This window comes from Numida meleagris, chromosome 11 (assembly GCF_002078875.1).
Source record: "Numida meleagris isolate 19003 breed g44 Domestic line chromosome 11, NumMel1.0, whole genome shotgun sequence".
Taxonomy (NCBI): domain Eukaryota; kingdom Metazoa; phylum Chordata; class Aves; order Galliformes; family Numididae; genus Numida; species Numida meleagris.
This window is the reverse complement of record NC_034419.1, coordinates 18667650-18692658: the sequence shown is the minus strand read 5'-3', so window position 1 is coordinate 18692658 and position 25009 is coordinate 18667650. Positions and strand designations below refer to the sequence as shown.

Below are 25009 nucleotides of genomic sequence, written 5' to 3'. Positions count from 1 at the left end.
AGCTGGTGCTGCCCTCCTCCCGTTACCATGGAAACCACTCCCTGGCCCCAGGGCACAGACCAGGCCCTGACCAAGCCCCAGCCCCGCACAAACATTCAACTGCTTTTTCCACCCCAACTGAAAACATGAAGTCCTGAATTCAGCCTCATTTAGAAATTAGCCTCGGCCTTATTCAAACATACATTCTAGACCACCATTTTATGACTGTGTTTACGATGGGGTTAGTCCAGGACAAAGGTGTTGGCTTTGTTACCTGAGAAGCAATAGCACCTTCTCTCATAACCGCAAATCAAGCGCTACGGGCAGACACCGTGCTGGCTCCTCACCCAGATAATCCAAACAATTGAAATTAAGCATAGATGCATTTTGCTAGTTTGAGTGTAGCAGTGTAATGAAGTACACAATTCTAACAACCCTAAAAGCAGCTGCGCTACTACAGATGAATATGCAAAAGAACATTTTTTCCAACAACACTTTTATTGAAGCACTTCAAAATGATCACAATGATAGATGTTGCCTTTAACAGAATAAAGCCTGCAATGTCATAAGTAAAAGGCACTAATCCTGGCACAAAGGTCTACTTACCAACCTTCCACTGCCATGGAAACTAAGCCATCACATTTCTACTTCTCCCTTAAGAATACGTGCATACCCCTTCTGAGTGCCATCCTGTGCTTGTCATTTAAGCAATGCGTAAGGAAGCCCTGATGTTTCACCAAGGCATACTTTAACTTTCAGCATCTGCAGTTCTGAACCAACAGACAACTTTTACAAGTCCGAGGTTCTGTGAGACACGTCATTCTGAACGCACATTTTTGGAACAAAACTCCTGAAGCATGTACCAGCCTTAGATATTTACAAGTCACTTCTCCTTTCACATGATTCCTTTTCTCGCCGCTCATGTAGTTGGCAGCACACTGGTGTCTTAAATAATCTGATTTACATCCTATTCAGTATTCATACAGCTCTCTAGCGTATGGGTCAGTGCAAAACCAGGCCAGCAGGGAGCAGAGCTGAGGCACGCTGCCCAAGAAGAGTAGTTCTTTAACATTCACTAAGCAGGCACTAAGCAAATGACATGCCAGCACACCCATTGCACAGCCAGAGCAACTACACAATTAGACGTTAGAAAAGGTAACTTGACAATCCAGCTAAATCATACTTCAGTCATTCTAGACCCCTGCACGATGCTCATTATTTTAACTAGAAAGACTGTTTAAGGCATTTCCTTTGGCCTTCCTTCTTCCAGAGTCAGAATTTTCCTTAACCTATCAGCATCCGAAGAGGATGGTCTTTCCAACCTGTTTCCAAGAAAACAAACTAATAAGAATCTAGATGAGTTCCTCGGGCCATAGAACAGCTTCACCCACATCTGTGCATTTCTCACAGTGCCAAGTGGTTTGGCAGAACTGCTCTGTGTAACTGCGGGGACACTCAGCTTCACTGGGGGGTGCAGTGAGCACTGAAATGGGATGCACAGGACCCACCAGCCTCCCTGACACAGCACAGAGCAGCCAACAGGGCCTAACGCCTCAGCTTGCACTCAGCCCAGTGCTGCAGGTGCATGTACAACCATTTCCTCCCTTTAGGAGGCTTGCTGCCCCATGGTCAGTAAGGGTGATCACTCAGTGCTTAACACTGACAAGTATTTCGAGTTGACAGCTATTTCAAACCACAGGGACACCAGACAAGACTAACGCACCACAAAGCTGTAAAGGTACGGCTGGTGTCTGACTTGTGCTCATACCCATGACTAAGAGCTGTGAAAAGACAAACACACAGTCAGAGACAAGACCCAGTTTTCTTCATACGATAACGGCCTACTGCTGATCCATCAGAAGAGAAGTTGCTCACTACAGAGCCAGAGTCAAGTAATCATCAGTGAGATGAGATGGGCCCAGCAGATTTCTATAACACAACTACAGCAACCAAATTCAGCAGACAGCTCCTTATCATTCTCAGAACAGAAAGTGCTTAGCCCTGGATTTAACTATGCCAGAAGAGCAAGTCATTGTTTCAGTCCAAGGCTGGAACGTAGAGAGAGCAGCCTCCCTTCTCTGGAAAGACTTACTGCACTTCCATTCTGTATCAAAATGAGGGTAGCTGATGAGTTCATCAAGCCTCCAGTAAACAGAAAGCGTAATCCTCAGCTCTGGATTCACATCATCACTTTGAAGTCTACATTTCTGCCATGTAAGTAACCAAGAGCATCCAGAACAGCACAATAGCTATGAAAACCCAAGTGGAGTAATTTTGTGAAGTAACAAAAAAAAAAAAAAAGAACATTTGACTACGTTCATTTATAGGCAGCCAGTAGCTTCTCTTGCTATTCACATTCAGAAGTAGCAACTATTACTTAAATGCCACCTCAAGCAGTCAGTCCTTGGACAAGTTTACACAGCAGCTTACTTAAGTGACCAGCCAGGTTGACAAATCTTACAACAGTAACACTGTAACAAGGCATTTTTGCTTTGACTGTGAGCCTCAGGTAGTTAACACTGCATGCAGGGAACTCCCATCAACTGAAGAAATACGCATTTGACATTTTACTCAATGGTTCTCAGCCCTTCCCACAAGCCCAGTTACAAAAGATGCTAAACACCCAGTACTCAGACCTGAGAACCAGCTCACTACAGCTCAGGAAATGTAAAGGCTTACGTGGAGGCAGATCACACAGAAGACATTTAATTTGTTACCATTACTGGAAAGATGTTGGCATACCATCCCTTTGGTTAATGGGTCACCTAAGAGAAATTAATGAAACAGTGTTGGGGAACAACAGTCAGTACAGCTTCAGATATCAGAAAAAAAAAAACATTTTGTTTGAAACCACAGTCAATGGAAGTCTCACCTTTCCAGTGAGATACAAAACTTGATGCTTTAATTGGTAACAAATGAGACACTGCTAGATCCAATACCTGCGCTAGAAAAGCCACGACTAGTTTAGATGACAAGAAACAAGATTTTAGACACGAGTACTTTTATCTCTAAAAAAATGGAACTCCAGAAGGCTGACCTGCCTACAACCCTTCAGCTGATTAATAAGTCCTTTTCACAGACATGAAAAGCACTGAGGACTGCTGAGATTGACTCTAGTTAAGCCTGTTTATGTAAGCTGAGAAAGCCCCAGGCCTGAAAGGTAGTTTTACAAGCATTTCACTTTAATAGTGCAACCACAGAAGATGAGGAGGCTCAGGTATTTACTGCACCTCTTTGCCCATTTAGTTTCAGTCAGAGAAGAAACAGCCCACAATGCCGTGAGTTAAGCCACATCAACTCCAGTCAGTCAGTTAAGTGTCAATACAACCCTCAAAACATAAGTTTATTGAATAAAGCTGAAGAGCAGTAAACCAACATATGCATCCACCTAAATAAAAAAATCCACGTATTTACAAAGTTCAGTAATTGTATAAGTTGTTCACATGCAGAGAGTAATGCACAGGTTAACAGTTGGTAGTGTTTGGATGCCATAAATACTGAAAGCAGTGAAGTATATAAACACCAAACACATTGAGTTTACCTATAGGCCAGTTAACTAAACAGTGACCTGGTCCCCCACAAAGATTCACACATTCTAGTTTAGTTTCCATTATTTAGGCACAAGCAAGTTTGCTAGATAGAAGTAACTGTAGCAGTTCACGGTGAACTAGGGACTACAGTAGCAAGTTAATATACCCTCTCCTCTACAGCACCAGATGATGAATTAATTGAAATCACACTTCAGAGAACTGAAAGGGGACGAGAAGTTAAATTTAAGTTCAGACTGAATGCAGGCAGCATGTAGTGTCTGTGCAACAGTTGGTACGGAACAGTAAGGCCATGGTAGTCTAAATTAAAACTGATTTGTCATTACTGATACGGACAAAACAGTGTTTTCAACCAAAGACTCCAAAGTAATGCAAACTCCACATTTCGGTAAGGAAGAATCACACACAGTGTGAGGCAATGCAAGCAGGTGTACCATGTATTTGTATACACTAGCAAGCTACACTGACATTACTGTATGAACAAACCAGTCTTAACAAGTCTGTCCCTTTAAATATATTGAAGTCATTGAGAAAGTAAAGCTACAAAAACATTACAATCTTTAGTTTATATATACTTCCCTACACTGTAGAAGCTAGTCAAGAAATAGGATCGATTCATTGGCTTTCTTGTGCTTTGACACAGTTGAACATTTCACCTTGCCACTTACAGACTTTGCACATGGTTACATCAAGAAAGCAGGCAGCTCTAGAGTTGTCACAATAGCTGAGATGTTTCATAGCACCAGGTGAAACTGTGCCCAGCTATTTCATGAGCAGGAGAGACACTAGACAGTTACATACATATTGTGCTAAAGGTCAACAACCGACTCTATACAAAAACATCAGTAATTTAAGTGTCATGCAGCCGCTCAGAATGTGTATTCTGGTTTCAGATAGAGATCACCAGAATCTGGAGATAGAAAAATGTGTTTGAACCAAGCTGTTTGTTTTCATGCTGGAATACTCCAATTTTTGAAAGCTTGACAGAACAGTCCATTCCCATTCCCCAGACAAACGTTAAACAGAAGCAACAAAATGAACTTAAGCAGTTGACTCTCCTAATTCATCATAAGTTTTTTCTTTTAAGTGATAGGATAAGATCTCAGCTGTAGGTTAGTGATGCTGAGCTATGTCTTGTGCTCCCCTCTGCAAACAGTTTCCATTTCTCTGCTAACATACACACATCACATGCATTTGTGAGATAAACTATCCCACAACTCACGTTTAAATGTTTTCTAACTACTGTATGTGGCATCTTACAGAATCTTAATGCTGTCAAGCATCAGCATCTTCAAGCCACTAAACACTAGAAATAAAACACTTGCTGAAAATCATATAAAAACCTGGCCCTGAAAAACCAGAACAGAGTGTACCATCATAGTTAACATGGTAGATTTTTTCTTAAAAAGCCCCCCCACAACCCTCCCACCATAGATGGTTGTAAAATAAATATTTGTGCTGACTTTATGACAACTCTAGTTGTTTTGTGACATAATAGGAATACAAGTCTTCAGCAGTGCACATGAGAAATGAACTGTGAAAAGGCAGATTCTTGTTACAGGATTTTTGGGTTATATCTCATTATGGAGGGAAGTGGACAATTGAGATTATGGCCAACTGGTACTGGAGATTCCAGGAAGACTTCAGCTTCTTCTAGACTTTGAATGTTGAATAAGCCACTGAAGCGTGATATCTGAAGAGAGAGAAGAAGTTCCATATTCAAGTGCTGATTTGTATTTGCATAACCAGCATCACTTCGGTATGCCCACTGCCTCAAATACACAAGACAACTGGCCACCCCTTTTCTAGAGGATGGCCCAAGACAGATTAACAGAACAATACTCTGAAAGTTTGTTTGCTGTTTGTATTCTAGTCCTGCAGAAGCCCAGAGCCCTGCAAACAACATTTGGAGAACTGCAGATACGTGGGTTCCTCAGTCAACAGCACCTCTAAGAAAGACTTCAAGTGATACCTTGGTCTTGCTCACATAATTACTTTTAGATAAACTTCACCATATTTAAGCCAGTCTGACAGCCTTTACTGCCTCTCCTCACCTGATGGTAACAAAGTTAGTTTAGCCCTACAGCAAAAGGCATAAAGCTCTTCTTAATGCACACAGTTTTAGGTTAATAGTTACCTATATTGTCTTTCTCTTTGCAAGAAATTGAGTAGCAGCAGATTTCTCTGTCCTGAATAGCAGCAAGGTTCCTATAAAAGAAACAAAGTTGAAACACACACTTTCCTTATACCAAGCGCTCTACATTGAAGATCTAAACTGTTTCCACTTCATGTAACTTGTTTCTGTACAATGTTTCAGCTACTTGTTACTGTGTTTTCTACTTATAAATAGAAGCTTCTTCACCTAACATCCTTATGTACATGAATTCATTTGAGTTAATTTAGCATCTCTTCTAAAGGGTTAGACTTACATCTTCTCGATTAGCTGTTTCTCATCCAAAGCATTAGGAAGGTCTCTCTTGTTTCCAAGTACTAGAACCTGAAATTCAAAGCAGAAACAAACAATTTCAGCTTTGTTTCTGTTGTTTTGTTTGTTTTAATTTTAGGAAAGCAACAAGCAGTCTACACCAGACTATTAAATCCAGTGGAGTAAGACTTTCAGTAGTAAGCCAAGTTGAGAAGAAAGATTGACCTAGTTACAGGGAAAGAGGGTGTCCAAAACCTCTTATATACAAAAAGCAAGTACGAGAACACATCGGTTTATACAAGTGAGAACAAACACAGTAAGCTTTCAGCTAAGATTTCCCAAACTTACTGAGTCTGTACAACACTCTGGTTAACACGTACCATAGCAGACCTCAGAAGAGCACAAATCCATATGGCAGAATAATCTACTCTTCCACATTTTTTAGGTTGCACCAAGTTCAGTACGATCACTGAAGTACTCGCCGGGGCCAACAACTGGATTTTAGACACTAGGTGCAGCTATTGCTTAGAATGCTCACACTGGACTTCAGAGTTCAAATACTCCTCGGTGGCACTAAGATTATGTACAATTCTCAAGAACACGTAATAATGATATGATACAAGTTACTTACAGGGATTCCTTGTAACTGTGGCTTATCTAGAAGATTGTGCAGCTCATTCCGAGAGGCTTCTATTTTTTCACGATCTGCAGCATCTACCATGTATCTTTAAAGAGAATTTAAGGTTAGTTTAGCAAGACTGAACTACTCCAGAAACAGGTGTCTTTGTTCTGTGCCATCAGTTTTGGGCACATTTGAAGCTTTAAAGAGAGCTAGGTCTCCTGAGCAAAGAATTCGGTTCTTTTCAAAGAAATTCCCCATGATCACGTAAATGGAAGATTCTTCCCATTAAGATGACACTGCCACTCCAGTCAAATAGGAAATAACATTAGTACGTGGGATTAGACAACAATGAGAAAATAACCCAACTTGAGCCCTGAACTCCAGGGCAAAAGAAGTCACTATGTACAGTACAGTTTCAGAATTAAAACAAGTGCTATCAAGCCACGCATGCACTGTTAGGCTAGATGCAGAAGACAAGAAATCTGCAGCCAAGCACTAGCCAAAGGAAGATGATACTTACACAATAGCATTAACTCCTCTGCAGTATCGCTCCCACATGCTTCGGAACCGTGGCTGCCCTCCTATATCCCAAATCTCAAGTGGAAGGAAAAAAAAGATAAGTTCAGCTATACGCTATATTTAAACGTACAATATAAGAAGTCAAAGCAGTTTTCTTCTCCCATTGTGCCAGCTATGAGGCCTTCCACTTATTAGAACAGAAAATCTCCATAAGCAGTGAAAATACAGCTGCTCATACAGCCCCAATCGTATACGATGAAAACTAGAGCATCTTGTACCAACCGCACAAAAACACCCACGTACTACGTTTTCATGGAAACATACTGTAGAACACATGAAAATATACTAATTTAAAACTCTGCTTTTGACTTAAGCCTTGAGCAATATTGAAGAGTAGGAGAATAGGAAGTCTGTGCCCCGAACATGTGAAAGTTCACTCACATTAAAACCAGACAGCATTATTACAGTACTGCTGTAACTAGCCCATGAATCTGGAAGTCAAACAGTTTCTCATTTAGGAAACCCTATAAATAAACAAGTGCTTTCTTAAGCTATCTGACAGCTTTAGTTGGGCCTTTTCAGTTTCCTACATGTGTCCCAATGGTGGGAACAAAACAGAGCAAACATTTTTAAACTAGCCTCTGAAGACAACTTCTTATGGGTTTAAGAAGAGTCAACGATGTTCACGTACCTTTATTGTTACATTACCCTTTGTAACTTTCCTCATGTTGAAGCCCACAGTAGGAATCATATCTTCACTGAACTGACCTGACTGGAGAAAGAAGAAATGTTAAATTCAGCATTTATGCAACTTGTTTACATAGTAAAATACTGTATGCTTCTCTAGCTACATGCCTCCCAGCTGAAAGCTTCATAGCCAAGAAATCACATATATTACACTGATGTGTTTTAGTTGAAGCTTGCTTGAGGTCAGTCACATAGTTTCTTACGAGGACTTAAATCATCTTTCAAGCCTTGGGGCAGCCAAGGGAACAAAGTTACTTGCAAGAAGTTCTTTACACAGTTGAACAAATAGCCAGGGCAGGAGCCAAATTCTGTACTACAGGATCTCCTAGTCACCTGGAAGCTAAAATACTCAGATGTCTCTCTGATGCAAGCTACTTTTACAATATTTAGAGTAATAAATCACTTTGGGGTAAGTCTTCAAGCCACAGGCATGGCTAGCTACCTGAAGAGTCTGAAAAGGCCAGCAGGTGGAAGGACCTGACAGGTCTGCTTCCTGTAAAGCCCTGTGCCAAACGTGTTCAGCAGTGGAAGAGGCAATCAAAGCACAACTGTAAAGCATCTCAATCTGATTCTATCAGCTTAGCATCACTTCGAGCTCCGAGGTAACTGCTACAAAACAGTGTAACATTAGAGAGGCTCTGTAATGGCAGATGTTTCACTCTCAGTTACACTTGCAAGCTGTGCTACAGATAAAAGCCAAGTTCACAGCTATCTCTGGTAGCTAACCCAGCAGCCACAACAAGCGGTATCACCAGCAGCACAAATTTCTCCCATGCAGACTTGGCTCTCTGGCAGAAGGCGAATCTCAGCCGCAGTGAGCATTATGCATCTCACTACATCCATTACGCTTAATAGAACCAGACAGTCACATCAGAATTGGAAATAAAGGTCAACTCAAATGCATCCAATTGCTTAATTAGGGCTCAATATCACAGCAGTAAAAACTCTGCTTCTCTCAACTCATATTGCACAGAGAAGCCAGTGTGAATGAAAAGCCCTTTTGGGATCTATGAAGCAGCAATCACTACACCCTACACTTTGGACCCAATTGCTCACAAGCTGGAAGTAGCCAAGTCTGTGTGGACATACTTTAACCACGTGCTTTTCAGAGTCCGCAGCCAGAAGACAACGAGCTTTGTCATTCAATTGTCACTCAAAAACCCATACTTTCAGCTGTTGCTTCCCCTTCACATCAGAACCCTGATCTTCCATCAGCAAACCAAAGCCAGAAGCTTCGCACAATACATAGACTCCAGTATTACGCTAAGAAACAATATCATCCATATGTTTTCAGTTGGCTTCTAATCTTGCTTTTTACTTATTTGACCAACTCTCCCAGCTAAACGGCACTTTGTTCTTGCTGCTGACCTCCACAACAAATACAGCCAGAGCCTGCACGTGAGGCCAGCAAGCAGCCCCCTGAACAGGAGGGGACTTCTCACATTTAAGATCTGCTTCCCAGATGTACAGCTACACTGCTAACAGTCTTAAAAGGCATCTGAAATAACTAAGACCTTGAATCTAAGGAATGATACTGTAAAAATAGTAATAAAAAAAAACAGATTAAATCTCATTAGACAGTTGTTTTGCAAACCCACGTGAAAGAAGTTTCAACTGCTTATGCTATACAGAAGAGCACATGGCAAACTCACACAGCACTGCTTCAGAACCCAACCTTCCTGAGAAGTTTAGTAAAGCATGCACATGACCTGGATGCCTGTTTGTTAGCTTCCCATCACTGCCTTGAGAGCCTCGAGTCCAGCTCATCCATTTCAGCCAGCCATCATCATTCAACAGCAAGTGGGTAAGCAATATTTCCCTGTTGATTGCAGTTCAGCCCAAAGCCTGCACTGCTCATCTTGCCTTTGAAGGGTCAGCTTGCTATGGTTGCTCAAGAACTGCCACATTCCTGCCTTGGCAGTCACACCCTACACCCACATCTTCTAACTAGCATCTCCAGACACTCCCTGAACCTCCATTTATCTGCAGCTCCAGAGAACTCCACAAGCTGTTAGTTATTCCTACTCAGATGCTTTCAGGTCCTCCAGTAGACGGCTGTTCCAATCAACAGAGAGCTTCCGCTCTCCCACCACTCCTTTAAAATACAGATCCCTTCACATTGGAGCAACATGAGAGCAACCTCAGCCACATGCTTACGGCAGCATTGAAGCAGCTGCCATGATCCATCACAAGCTTTTACAAAGCCCTCAGAAGAGCTGCTGCACCTCACGCCACTTCCCAAGTACTCCATACCCACAGTGTGCACCCAGGTAGAACAACTTGTTCAGACTTGTAACCACATGACTGCAGTGTAGCAACTTGTGTTTCAGCTTCTTATACCCTGCTTTGTAGGTGAGACAAACTAGCGCTAGTGACTTTCTGAGCTGTCAGAAGCAGGATGAGAGGGCAGGAGGTGCTTTCACTGCACCATCTCCAAAACACAAACAAGTCCTTGCCCCGGAGGAGGTTTGGAGGCTGTGGGTTCTGAGGAGATGAGCACGATCTCAGCAGCTTTGTGAGGCACATCCATCTTCACATTCTGAGCACTTCAGAGAACTTCGACCTTGATTTGAAACACTTTACTCATACGAGTGCAGGTGCTGTTGTAGTTCAGCCAGCACACTTGAAGAAAGCTACTGGCGGTCACCTTGTCTTTTAAGGCAGGTCCAAAGACAGTTAAAACAACTGTTATGCCTTTGTTGGCAAAAGCCAAGGCATTCGGCTCTTCCTACATGCAAAAAGCTGTCACAGGACAACAAGAAGAATGTGCTGTTCTTAGTATATAGTTCCATTTGAGTCAGGCTTCTTCCCTGCCTGCCTTCCCCAAAGCAGATTACTCAGCCCTATTACTTATTTTCCCGATATAATGTTTTCTCCTTCTGAAATAGACATTTGCTTTAAAACAATTTGAGAAGAACAGAAATATTTTCTATTCACAGTCTGAAAATGCTTAGCTGTTGTCACACGCAGTAAGCATTGCTCAAGCACTCAAGGACAGCAGAGCAGCTGCTTGCAGACCTAGCAATAGCATCTGTTTTCAGCACCCATGAATACTCCAGGAGGCAGACACCATATCTCTTCGAGGCCTCTCAGATCAGCTGCGTGTCCTGGAAGTGATTATGAACAGGCGCTCAGCTCTGCAGCCATGCAGACCAGGCAGCATTAATGGAAGCTGTCCAGTGAAGGTCACTAAGCTAACTCCTGTCCATACATGAGAGATAAGAGGGAGACTAAACGGACCAGATTTCAGAGGCCATATGCTGAAAGAACCTGCACAATTAGCATGTAAGCCTCCTGGTTTAAGAGACGTTCCCTTTACGATATTCCAGGCTCCCAGAGAACCCACGCACATGATATATTAGAGGTTTAGTGCCACCCAGTTCCTAAGCTCAGGCACACCAACAAGCACTGACATTCCACAAAACTTACATTAAGGTAGTTGAAGATTAGAATTAATGTTCAATTTGTTTAATAGAAGATAGTCACTGAAGCAATGACTGGTACTAAGACGAGCTATACACAAGTGCTCTCTAGTATTTCCTCTTGGCATGCCCAGGTACTGCAGTATGATTTGATGTTGGTACGGCATGGATTAAGGGCAAGCAATCTGTTTTTTGAAAGCCTCACAACTGACTACAGCAAAGCTCAGTTTGGAACTGCCCAGTTACAGCCACTTTGACCCAACAGGTCTTATATTCCAGATCAGGCAATAAGTCACACCAAATACTAGACGTGAAGTACTAAGATGAAGGGGATTCTTAGCTAGCCAGAGGCAACAAACCAGCCTTATGTGATCCTTGTCCATCCCAAGGGACAGTTCTTGTAACAAACTGGCATGTGAGAGATACAGGTAAGGTTTTACCATAGGGAAACTGAAACCCAGCCCAAGTATCAGCCCACCTGGGATACGGAGTAATTTAGGAGTACAGCGCAGACACCTACATGCACGAACCAGTTTTGATTCAGACACAGGTGAGATAATACAGTCAGCACCAGCTGTTGCACAGACTATAGCATTTATGGATTGCTCTGTCTATACAACAACCAAGTCCGTTCCATCCATTACACATGAGCTAACACTATCTCTGGTGCAGGGCTGTGCTACGCTGAACTTCACCTAACAGTTCATTGTTACAGGAAAGCAACAGACACCTGAGTGTTTTGCTGGGTGCCAGCCAGCCCAGCCATAGTCAGCATCACATCAGCCCTTTCACCATACCTCAGACTTCTACACTGCTTCACTGGTCAGCTCCTGTTTGCATCTGCTGTGGCAGGGTCTACTGACCACTGTATGTCAGTACAGCCACGTTCACAAGCACTGCTTTTACCCTGAACTCTGGCAGGTTGCCCCGGGGCTGCACTGCCCTCCCATCAGCCTGCTGTCTGCTTGCTCAGCCCAGCAGCAGGCCAGAGGCAGCCTTGCCAGCCAGCTCCCACTGAAGGTTTCCCCTGAGAATGAGATGGCAGAGTGCCAGTTATCATTACAGACCATATTCCAGAAGGGCAGGATGAGAGCACTTCTGACAAGGATTTAACCCAGCATCATCTACCACCACAAAAAGCACAGAAAGAATGCTAAGCGGGGGTTGTTTTATAAATACATAGTTAACAATGAAACAAGCTGCTTACTAACCCTAACATTTGTCTTAAGTCCAAACCAAACCAAAAGACACTGTTTCTCCACTCACCTTTCTGTAGCCACAAGTTACAGCAAGAAGACTGCTATCCTCCAGAAGGGTACGCACATCAGACCGGCAGCACAAATCTCTAAGCAACTTAAGCAAGTAATTGATCTTAAGACTGGAGTTCTGTTTCCTGCATCTTCCCTAGAAATTCTTTTAATCATGAAACAAAAGCAGAACTCAAACTGTAGTAGTAAAGCTTGTGTTCCTTCCTCTTCCCCTCTGGCTAGCATGGCACTGGACACATCAGCTACAATGGCTCACCCACCAATTCAGAGCTACAATGATCTCACTGCACAACCTGCACAAGGAGATTCTTTACAGCAACAGAAAATGCTAGGACAGACTTCAGCTTGCCTCTCACAGCTGCTACGATTCCTTCCTGTTATAGGACAAGTTTCTTCACATAAGCTTTGTTACTGCAAAGATTTTTATCTTTAGTCACAATACTTTTTATCCATCTAGAATATATTTAATCAGCTGAGCTTTTACCTGATAGCATCACTGGAGCACAGACTCCAGCTGGGACACTCCCAGCCCTACACTGGAACACTACCTTAAATCTCACCGTTTGCTCCCAAATTCCTTTATACACTATGAAAACAGCCGCATCTAACAAGCTCTTCTCAAGAAAAAGCAGTCAGTGCTGCATTACATAAAGTTACCCCTACACCAAGTATCCTATGCAACACTTATAGCCTCAACCAAGAAAGTGGGAAATATGTATGGGCAAATCAGCGCTCCAGTTTCTGCAGTCAATTTCCTTCTCAAAATACTTCAGCATTTCAACTACTTGTTGTGATCATATTGGTTTAGAAACTCGAGTCCTTGAGATTCAAGTCCCTTAAAGGGCTTTACAACAGCACTTCTGTGAATGACTGCTGAAAGCAAAATAACTTAAGTCTACGTAAAAATGCATTTTCGCTTCCCCAACAGTGACTTCAGTGGCATATTTAAAAGAACATGGAGTGCTATCGCATAACTACCACATAGAAGTGAAACAAGCTAAAAAGGCATATTGCTAGCTAGGAGTCAGTTGTATAAGAGCTTGAGACATTTCACACCTCTGTGACAACCACGAAAGTGCTGTCTTCCTTAAGTGCTACCACTTAAAGTTCTTGTGTTGCTTAGAGTGTTACATGGGAACCCAAGACCAACATTTGGATTTCAGTCACCTATTTCAGACCACTTGGAGTACAGCAAGACAGACCTCACAGAAAGCATTAACCGGAGTGTGAGTCACCTCATATTAGCTTTATTACCTAATGAAGTGAGGCAATCCATTTCAATAGACTTGAGCAATTAAGAAACCCTTCACTTAAGGATGCATCACACTTCTCACCCAAGTGCTACAAAGTGACACACACACCGTTTAGGACCCACCTGGGTGCTTCACCAGGCACTAAACCAGTGACCAGTGAAGCCACTTAGAACTATCTTTCCCCACACTTCTCCAGCATAACTTTAAATCAAAGTTACAGTCACGAGGACTGAAGGAAATCACAGCTCCCAGCTGCCCAAAGCAATGTTTCCTTCAGAGGAGTTTCATTTGAACTTGCCTCTTTCCAGAAACGAAGGCCTCATTCAAAAGCTTTCCAGATATTCCAGAGTTAAACAAACACCAGACACATCAATTCAGGCTTTGACAGAAATCCCAAAAAGGAGTCACCACAGGCAGAACAGACCAAGTTTAGGGGAGGTCCGTCTCCCTCCTCATCATTGCAGTGCTCCTCTCCTGCCCACTGAAGACCAGACCATGAAGTTTTAGAGCCACAGATGCCTGGGTCAAGGATCAGTGTGCAACAGGGAATGCTGCTCTTCCATCAGGCACATCCTGAAACTGAGCGAGTGTCCCACCACTGGCCAGCACTGCCTGCCTGCAGCCTGGAAGCCATCGGTTTGCTTGAGTCATGTTGCAGTTGCATCACATGACAGTGGAACTCTGCTGTCTGTCCTATCTCCCCACAGCAGCATGGCTGTAACCTGCAGCTCCGACGGTCTGATGAAAGCCTGTTGACAGACACTAGCTGCAGAGATGCAAACAACAGAAGATACCACAGACTCCAGAAAACAATGGCCATCTCAAGCCCTCAGATAAGAAGTTCACAATTCAAGAGGTGATACTGAGATGACATGCAGTTTCTCTGAAAGGAGCCATAGACCATCTACATTATGGAAATTAAAACCGGGAGGAAATGATATCCTCCCTTGTGAGCAAGTTTACTCATGCACATGGAAAACTTATGCTAAATATCTAATTAGAGACAGTGACTAATATGGAGCCTTAGCAAAGCAGAAGCTGCATCCAGCTACAACTAGATTTCACTGCTATGGGTTTTAAACCCACCAGTCAAACTAAGTTTGGTCTGATTATCAACTGAGTGCTTGTTGACACTGGAGGAACAAATACAGCCAAATCCTGCTCCCAGCCTACAAAGAACATTCTAGAACCAGATTGTTTGCCCTCCATGGCATTTCTTCTTCAGTGGCAGCCAGGAGTTGTATCAAGCCTCCTAGGTAATGGGCTTGAGTTTTCCCTCAGTTACATGCGCCTGATTTGATTGGGTACCCACGCAAGGCAGAAGATTACATTAGAGATTTACATTACATTAAACTCACTGTTGTCAAGAGACTGGTAACACGCATTTGTTAGGCAGAGCACAACCCTGAGCCACATCCTGCCATGCAATCCAGCTTTTAAAGCTAGTCTATAGGGCTAGCACCTTGCTGCATCATTCCTTTCATTTCAGCTTTATGGAATCCCAGTACACAACAGCTGCTTCCATTCAAACCATTAACCAGGCCACAGAGAGCAGGTATTTTTCTCCAGCACTGATCTACTAACGCAGGCTCTGACTTACAGTGAAGGCAGCACGAGACACAAGGTTAGCTCCTCGTGCTATGGACTACACTATTCTTTCTGTAAGAAGCAATATCATGCTGACAATCACAGTTCATGCTATTAATTTTTTAAACCAATAATAAAGACGTGAGCAAGTCCCCTCACTCTGTTTTGCTTAGAGTCACCAGATTTCCTAATTAAAAGCTTCAGAAATGTGACATGCTACTCCCAAACGTAAAACAGTTAACGATGCTGTGCCTTACACATAATGACTTCCTTATTTCACTCAGTTTTGCAAGCCTATTTGAATGACACTTACTCAGATAAATTTCTGGGTGTGATCCTAATGAGCAGTTGAAACCTTGCAAGCTTCAACCTCTAGCAAAGCAAGCTGGGCACAGTTGTCAGCTTTGCTTTTAGTAATTTTGCCACTTGGGACAATCTAGACAGATTAAGTCACTGTGCAACTACCCTGTAGTGCCCCACATTATCTGCAGTAGCTTCACAAATACCACCTCAAAGTGGATGTGCTTCAAAATACAAAAAAGTAGTAGTTTGACATGTGCCATCGCCACCCTGGACAACAGAAGAGAAAAACTTGCAAAGCAATTCCAGTGCCCAAGTTCAGCTGAAAACCACACCAATAAGCATCAGGTCAACAACCGCACACTGAGGTTGTTCAATGGTTGAGTTCCATTTGCAGAAATCCAAGTAGTGGATTTCCAATACAGTCCAAGTTGTAGAAATCCAAAGGCAGTGACAGCCAGTAGCACATGAAAGAAAGGGCTTCTGGAGTTCTCACATTAGTCCAGCAGCTTTTGCTTCACACAACCAGGCTGAGGAAGAGGTATTTTTTACCATTTCATGTGACTATCATGAAAGCTATGGAGCTCTAACATCCCTAACAACACAAGAGCTTTGTTATGTTCTGACATGTAAGCGTAACAAGAATTATATACAACCGCAGGAGAATGGCAGTGTCTTTTACCATGCAGTTACTCATTCAACTGACACTTAAATAAATACATATATAAAAATGCTCAGTAATGTTAACACAGCCTCGTAGAAGAAGTTGAAGGTGCGCTTGGATCTGAAGTCGAGGACATCAGCCCTATGTTCTAGGTGCACTAGATTCAAACCAGTCACACTTCCTGCAAAGCAAAGGCTACCCCTCCACGTTAGCCTCCCTACACCAGCTGACAAATTGCAGCTTGCCCCTCGTGAATGCTTTGCCACATACATCTGCAGAACAGGACATCGAAGAGGCCAAAGAATCCATCTAATCAAGTCACTCTTTTTCACATTCAACAATGGCAAAGCTCTGCGTAGGAAAGGACTCTCACATTGCTCCTTCATCTGATAAGCAGGCCCAGGCTCAGCAGGCTGCTACTGCAAGGCCTGGAAGTTGCACTTCTTAGCACACGCCTCAAGAGAAAGGGCATAAATTGATACAGGTTTCAGAAAACAAAAAATAAAAGAAGGAGGAAAAAAAAAAGAGAGAGAGAGAACAACGGAGTGGGAAACACGTAAATCATTTACTGATGACCACTGACAAGATCAAGTTGGGGACAGCTGCTGCTGACACCCCTAGGTTACCCCAAGAAAAGGCCGAGGGAAGCCTGCAGAGCTCACCGCACAGCGCTCTGACGCGGCCGCTCCGCAGGGCCCGCAGCACGGGGCTCCCCGAGCCGCAGCACAGCGCGGGGCTCCGTGCTCCCAGCCGCGCCCGCCGCAGGCCCGGGGACAGCCCAGCCACCTCCCGCGGCCCGGCCCGGCCCGGCCCGGCCCCCCCCCGAGCCCGAGCCCGACCCCGAGCAGCCCGGGGTCCCCTCCCGCGCCGGCCGCTCCCGGGCCGCATTGGGAAGGCGGCGGCCCGCCCCGCGGCCTGCTCCCTGCCCCCCCCCGCTCACCGCGATGACGTTGACGAAGGTGGTCTTGCCGGAGTACTGCAGCCCCACCAGGGTAAGCTCCATCTCCTCCTTCCAGAAGAGCGAGCGGAACCAGTCCAGCAGCCGGGAGAGCAGCGCCAGCATGGCTGCGGCGGGGCGGCGGCGGCGGCCGGGCACTCGCGGGAGAACCGGGGACGGCTCCGGCGGCTCTCGGCACCGCGCGCTCCCTCACGGCCCGGCTCGCCCCCGCGCCGCGGTCATATGACGCCGTGGCCTGGCCCGCGCGGCGCACCGGGAGAGGCCTCGTCCCACAGCGTCCCCTAAGGGCAGCCGCGCGCACCGCACCCGGGGAGGACCTGCGGCACGAGGGCGGGGGGGGCGGAGTTGTGCCCAGCGCCGCCCCGTCGCTTTGGCGCCCCTGGTGGCTGCTGCGGGGGGGGCCGCCGCCTGCTGAGCGGAGCCCGGGCCTGCATCTCCCGCTGGGGGCTGTGGGCGTGGGTGGGATCCCCCTGAGCATCCTCCAGGCCAGGCAGCCCCAGCCTTCCCCCCAGGAGAGCCGCTCCAAGCCCCGCACCGACCTGGAGGCCTCTGCTGGGCTCTTTCCTGTGTGTCCTGGCCTCTCTCGTAGCGAGGTCCCAGGAGCGTGTCAAAGAGAACAGATAAAACATGCAAGGAACATAACTGGTGTATCTCAGGAGACCATCACTCATCTCCGTTACCAACACAGACCTCATCTGAAGAGACCCTGAGCCCCCTGAGCCCTCCCTTGCTGGGGCAGGCTGAGAAGGATTTGCTGCTGCCGCACATTCCTCACCTGGGGCCCGGCAGCCCACAGTATTCTGTTTGTTGCTGAAGCACAGGAGAAGAATGACCCCCAGGGTCCCCGTCTGCCTGTGGTTTGCACATTGAAGGCTTTGCAGGAGGTGAAGCTGTAGCACTCAGATTGCAGAGCCAGCTAGGAGCTGATGGAAGCGGCCAGTTGCTGCTGGATGTCCATCATCATTTCAGAGATAAAAGTTTCCTGATGTACACACTGGGAACAGATGTGCAGCAGGCAACAGCACATCTTATGCAGCAGTCATGTTTTCGATTAAGTGATAAATGCATATTTTACTCCTGGGAGCAAATCTAATTTGCTAATTCACTCGCTGAAACAAAACAGTGCAGGAGTTACCCAGCGCTTCTGGAGCTGAAAACAATACAGTGTCCCCTCTCCCTGAATTGCAGAGAAACCAGAGAGACCTTCCGCACAGGCTGCATATCCTATGTGGAGGAAGTCTCTCATCTGTGGTGTGTTTTCAGACAACAGACTTCGTGATTTGTATCGGCTGCTTGCAGAGCCAGCAGGCGGGGATGCTGTGTCTGTTCAGCAGGCCTAGGGAAGCTGCAGAGCGATGCAGGCGTTTGCAGGTTCTCATATGTCTGCGTTTGAACATTCTGAATATTTCTCCCAATAAAATCTGTGGCATATAATTTGTGCTGTAACAAAAGCTGTGTGTCTAAATGCAGAGGAGTCATACCCTTTATTTTGCTGAATTCACAGTACATTTTATGCATTTTCCTCAAATGATGGGGTTTCTCCAAAATCCCTTGCTCTGTGCTCAGCAAGGCAGCACCGAGCACTAAGCTGGGTACATCACTTTACTGACTGTTCCACTCAGGGTTTCTCAGCTCTTTAGACTTTGACTCTGCTTCGCAATTCCGCTGTCAGCTGTCTGCAGAGGCACCCTGGGAGCCTTTGCACTCGTTATTGCGGCAGCACAGAGCACTTAGAGCAATGCAATTACTGCTGCCATGGATTGCAGGATATTTCAGGCAGCAGAGGAGGACCGGGCTGCAGATGGCCATGTTAGAAGAAAGAGCACATAAAGACACGACTCAGATCATCACTTTCTGTGTCTAGACATTTCCTGGAAATTCTCTGCAGGCTGCAAACCGTGAGAGGAGAGCCTCTGGGTACAGCCAATGACACAAATCATCATTCCAAGTATATTTAGGATAGGTGCACTTTGGTCATCATTTATCTAAATTGCAAATTCCTTAAATTACCAAATTTGTGTCATAGCTTGAAATGTTGTATTGCTGTGTCATCAGAGGAAGCAAAAAATCATAAAGTTTGGATGATGAAAAAAAAAAAAAGCTCTGTAATGTCTGCTAAGGGCAAAGGCTTCAAATTTTTCCATGCAGGTTCAGGGAAATATTTACGTCACAAAATGTAATAGTGGGTGTTACATTTCCAATCAGCTCTGCTTGATGATGTATGTGCGCTGTGTCTCCATCCAGGGATACCCCATTTCACCTGGTCACCTTAGGGCCCCAGGTCACTGCAGCGAGCTGTGTTTCTCCTTGGCATCCTGTAGGCCAGTGCTGCAGCCCTGGGGCACCTGTGAGGAGTTCTTCCCCATCACCACCAGAAAGAAATTTTCTAAATTGCGCCATATTATTTTTCCCAAACCATCAGATAAGAAAAAGGGGGGAAGAAATCTGCTCTTATTGACTGCTATCAAACAGGTGTACAAAACCACACAGAACGAGATCTGTATGAAACCACGGGGGATGACAGTCTGCCATCAGCGATGCCAGCCACACTGGGAGGGTTCATGCTACATTTCCTATTGGCACCTTATCTGCCTGGCAGTCCTGCCGACCTTGCTGGGGGATCTGTATTAATTGCTTTCTCTCCGCTCGGTGTTACGCAGGAGGAATGCTAAGTGCTGCACACAGAGGAAAAAGCCCATTTCCATCCATCCCCGCTGCAGCCATCCCGCCAAGCTGGGCTGCACCACGTGCTGCTGGTGAAAGTGCCTGCACTGAAATGAGACTGTTCTGTGGCACCAGGAGGAGAAATTTCCCCCTCCTTGGTGTCGGGGAAGGCGGCCATGCATATGCTTTTCCACCCCAACACATGGCTTTTCTTTGCCAGCTACTACGCTCCTTCCAATTAAGCTGTGATATGAACTACACTTTGAAAGTTCTTAATCCATTTTATGGTTCATTAACTCAGAAAATTTCCTGCCCATGGTTAGCTGTATCAAAGGGGACGGAATGCCTGGCACCAATTAGTTCTAATAATGAGCTAAATTGCGCTCAGATTTCCGAGTCTGTCATTAGCATGAGAAAATAGGACAGCTCGTCTCAAAATAGAATGTCTTACTGGACAGTACTTTAATTTGTCTTCGGCTGAAGACTACTCCCGCTAGCTGGTGCACACAAAAAAACTAATTGGTTCGATTAGTTACAGAGCCCGGCTGTGTGGCACTGCCCCTGCTGCTGAGCAAGCAACACGACAAAATAATAGCGCCAATATTGGTGTGAGATTTTGCATTTCTGCCTCTTCATGTTTCATGCTTTAAGGAGGCAATATACATGCCCTGTGTGTGCCTTCTGCTCATGTTGCCATTAGTTTTCTCTCGAGAGGGATGGAGCTGGCCATGTGTAAAATGGCCTAGGAGCTGACGGTGCCTCCTAGATCAGGTGTCCCACGTACAGAGGGAGGGCGAAACACGGAGCAGAGTTTGTGAGGAAATGGGCCCAGGCTGGGAGCTTTGCTGCACAGCACCAGCAGGTGGGGTCTGCTTCCATTCTGCACTTCGAGTCCTGCTGAAAGTATTAGCGAAAGAAAAACAGGCAGATGAGAGCATAGTTAATGCAAAGCGTTTCAAGCTTACATTAAAACTGCTCAGAGGGAAAGGACACAGTGCACGGTCAGTGCCAGCCCTGCCCAGAGCTGCATGTCACAGTGGCAGCAGCCGGAGCCTGGCACACTGTCATTGTCAGCTCAGTGAATCAGATCCAAACTCACTAGACGAAATGCCATCCCAGCCCACATGCTGGATTTAAGCCTTCCCCCTTGAATTGGTGGTACCCCAAGATCTGGCTAAAGCCAGAGCAGAACAAATCAGGCAGGTTTCCCCCCAAACAGCAGCTGCTCTATGCTGGGATCTGTTGTTAATAGCTCCTACTAAAAGCAAAAGAGTTCTTTCTCTTTCTGCACTACTTCCATTTGCTAAAGAACACCTAGAGCTGGATGAGTGACTATCACCAGACCTAAATCCAGCATGCTGCCTGCACAGCTGGAGCAGCCAGGCCCCTCCTGGGGCGGTGACCTGCATCTTCCTGCAGCTGTACTCAGGGCGTGCTTTTTGCAAGGCTTTTGGGTATGGCCACAGCACAAAACCTCACTAAACAACCTCAAGTAAAGGAAGGATTTCACTGTGTCTTCCCCACACTTCTTCTCAGCAAGAAACCTGTCGATTGTGCTGGTTTTGTTTGAGCTAAAACAGAAATATTCCTTTGCCATTGAAAGGGAGACATGCACTGAAAACTAAATAGTCATTCTTATTGTCTTAGCGATGTTCGCATGCTGACAACATTCTTTTCAGTCCTGCACAGGATGGAATAACATGTTCAACACGCTGGGGAGGATAGGCACAAGGGGGGAGGAGGCACAGCCTGGGAGGCACTGAGGCTGCGGTCCTGCAGGAACCTGACTGCACAGCCGCATCTCATTGCCCAGAGTCCTGATACTTGCCTGGGAGATGGGCTGCTGGGTCAGGCAGGTGCCTTCCTCAGCTCTGGGCTTCCTAGATCGTGGAGGGGACTGCCCCTAGGTGAGCCCATTTGAAAACCCTCAGGGTGTTGTGCCACCGAGGCAGCGTGGCGTCAGGTCTGCAGGGAGGAATTACCTCTCTGCACCTCCGCTGCCTTCTGGTAGCCCAGCAGACTGGAAACGTGGCAGCTAGGCAGTTGGCAGGCTGCAAGCTTTTCCATCGCTGACAAGGAAAATAGAAATGATCGCAGTTGCTTTAGCATTCTGATTCGGTGGAGGCTGGCAAGCACTTTGCAGCGTGAGCTGCTGCGTGCAGGCGATGACCTTCAGGAATGCTGGAGTCTCCCCGCCGCGAGGCAACGGGAGTGTGAATCAGCAGAAGAGAGAGGGGAAAAAATGATGGGTGAAAAAGAGCCTGCTGTTAGCAGTAAGTTAAAAACAAAGTTTCCTCCTGATTCTCCAGTCAGATTTATTAGCAGAGACCTTGGCACTTGCACAGAGCCCTGCGCAAAAGCCGGGCCCACGCTTGCAGATTTATTGCACAGTCAGAGCCCTCGCCAGCTAAGTCGCAGCATTTCACCCTTTCTATAATTTAGTATTAAAATCCAAAAAGAAAAGAAAGCATTCTTCCTGCACTAAGTCTAAGCACAAACAGTCTCCAAGCGAGCCTCTGCAAGAGGAACATGGAGCCCCAGGCCTCCTGCTTAGTGCAGATGTGTCCTGCTGAATCTGGAGGAAGCCAGCACTCAGGGGAGACCCATTGCAGCATCAGAGAGATGCTGGGTGAGGCCCAGGGACCCAAAACAGCATTATTTCCTCACTCACACAAGGCTGCTTGTTGCAGGTCACAGCCTCAGGGCAGTCCCAGAGCTCCTCACCTGCTCCTTCCTCCTCCCCAGCACTGAGGGCGAGAGGTGGCCGTGGGGAGTGGGCAGGAGAGGCATTGCCTCCCCCTGTTTGCAAAAATAGATTTGAAATAGAGCTCCATTGCAGCTGGTTGGCACAGAACCATGGGTGGCCCTTATTGATAGCTGATAAATTTAGGCACCAGTGGTTCACGTTTATCTGAATAGAATGAAAAGAGCGGAGGTTTAGATTAGATACGAGGAGGAAATTCTTCACTCAGAGCGGTGAGGCCCGGGCAGTGCTGCCCAGAGCCGTGGGGACCCAGTCCCTGGAGGTGCCCGAGGCCATGGGTGGGCCCTGCATAGCCTAAGCTGGGGGACACCCAGCCCACGGCAGGGATTGGGGCTGCGGAACTTCAGTGTCCCTTCCAACCCAACCGTTCTCTTGTTCTGTGATCTTTAAGCTCCTTTCCATCCTAAGTCACTCAATAATTCTGTGGCTCTGTGATTCTATACATTCCAATCCCACCGAGGTCACCATTCTGCACCTTTTGGTGTCTGGCATCCCCGGGTTACCCGACCGCTTTGAGCCCCTTTTCCTCCTCCCTTTCCCTGCCTGTGTCCTTGCTGGGTTCCTCCAGCAGAGGGGGGTGCAGCCTCACCAAAGCGCTCCTCGCCCGGAGCCTCCGCAGCTCACCCCAGCGTCACCCCAGCGTCACCCAGTGCCACCCAGCCCTAACCACAGCCCCCGGCCCCCAGCACCTCTCTCTCTCCATGCACGTAAGACATCGCAGGGAGGGGTTTCACCTGCGATGAGCCATCATCGGATGGATGGATGCAGAGCACGGGAGCACTTGTCTACCTGTCAATCCCAACACCTGGTTTCCATGTTGTCACAGCCAAGGAGAGATAATCCTGGGGACCGGGTGTCACTTGGAAACAAAGAAAACAGACGAGAGCTTGTTCCCAGCCACCACGGCTGTGTGCAGCAAGCCAGAGGGACCCACCTAATGCCCCATCCCTGGAGGGGACCAAGACCAGGCTGGTGGGGCCTGGGCAGCCTGAGGCACTGGGGGCACCCAGCCCACACAGGGGTTGGAACTGAATGGTTTCAGGGTCCCTTCCAACCCAAGCCACTCTACGATTCTATGAATACTTTCTAATCCGTGCTTCACGTGGCACTGCTCAGCAGGGCAGCAGGAGCGACATGCCCGGCGTGTTCCTCTGCAGGCTGCTGGCCGCGCCGTGCAGCAGGAGGTCTGGGGAGCTTTGGCTGCAGGGCTCTCTGTGGCCCTGCCCTGCCCTCGGGTGAGCTCTGGGGAGCTGCGCTCCAGACGTGTTTCCGAGCAAACACGCTTTCTTCCCGCTACCCTGTTGTTTTCTCCTTGGCGAAACCATCTGAAAGCACAAACAGTCTGCAGCCGTGCTGGCTCTTCCTGCTTCGTATGCATGAGCAGCAAAAGGAATTTCAGATTCCACTGTAATGCCACGCACAGAAGCCTGCTGGAGAGCACTGCTCTGATTAGTTCTCATTCTACAACCGAGAAAACAAGAAAGAATGAAAACAAGGGAGAGCCCAGCGTGGGGCTTCTGTGCCACTCTTTCAATAATGAGGAAACGCAGTGCTTTGCGCACTGTCGCGTCAGAAGGCTGTGACTCAATGCAGCAATAAACCTGCCCAGTGCTGAAGCCAGGGGCCTCCTGCCCTGGGCTGTGCTGCTGCAGGTGAGTGTCACGGCCGTCCCACGGCACTGCAGGGAGCGACGGAGCCACGGCAGTTTCGTAACCGTGAGCGATGTATCCCGGGTCACAGAAGCCTGAGACAGAAAGATTAGATTTAGATCTGGGAATTAAATTAGCAAAAGGGATGAAAAAGAAGAAAAATGCCTCACATCCAAGCGCTCATCTTTGGCAGAATTCATCTCTGGAAAAAAAAAAAAATGTTGGGCTGTGAATGTTACAGATAGCTCTGGTGCATGGACTGGGCCGAACTCCCCGTCCTGAGCTCCCTGAACTATGAGCAATTGATGCAGATCCAGGTTTAAAATTTCCACTGGGGCCTTTCTCATTAAAACCAGCAGCAGAAGGCTGTGGCTCCCTGCAGAGGCCACACCAGGTCTCCATTTGCCCCTCCTGCCACGTGCTGCCCACTCCTCTCTTTATCTTTTTTCAGAGTATGTTGGCCTGGACTCAAGCCCCAGCGCTCACAAACCACGAGGCTGCAGGAGTGGGCCACCCCTCCTCCTGATCAGCTGCAAATGTATGCAGGTATCTGCATACAGATCTTCGACAGGCTGAATCCCTCCTAAAGCCCACCCAAAGCTGCAGGCACCCAGAACCCCCCTCAGAGCATGAGAGGCAA

General features: G+C 46.5%; 1 protein-coding gene across 1 annotated transcript; it reads right to left on the bottom strand.

Annotated features, from left to right (window-relative positions):
* ARL8B (ADP ribosylation factor like GTPase 8B) lies at positions 3291-17529 on the bottom strand. The gene is made up of 7 exons (XM_021409267.1): positions 17275-17529; positions 7785-7865; positions 7095-7168; positions 6584-6677; positions 5957-6024; positions 5665-5735; positions 3291-5220 (listed from the first exon to the last, which is right to left on the bottom strand). The coding sequence occupies exons 1-7, from the start codon at positions 17395-17397 to the stop codon at positions 5171-5173; spliced, it is 561 nt and encodes a 186-aa protein (XP_021264942.1). The 5' UTR covers positions 17398-17529; the 3' UTR covers positions 3291-5170.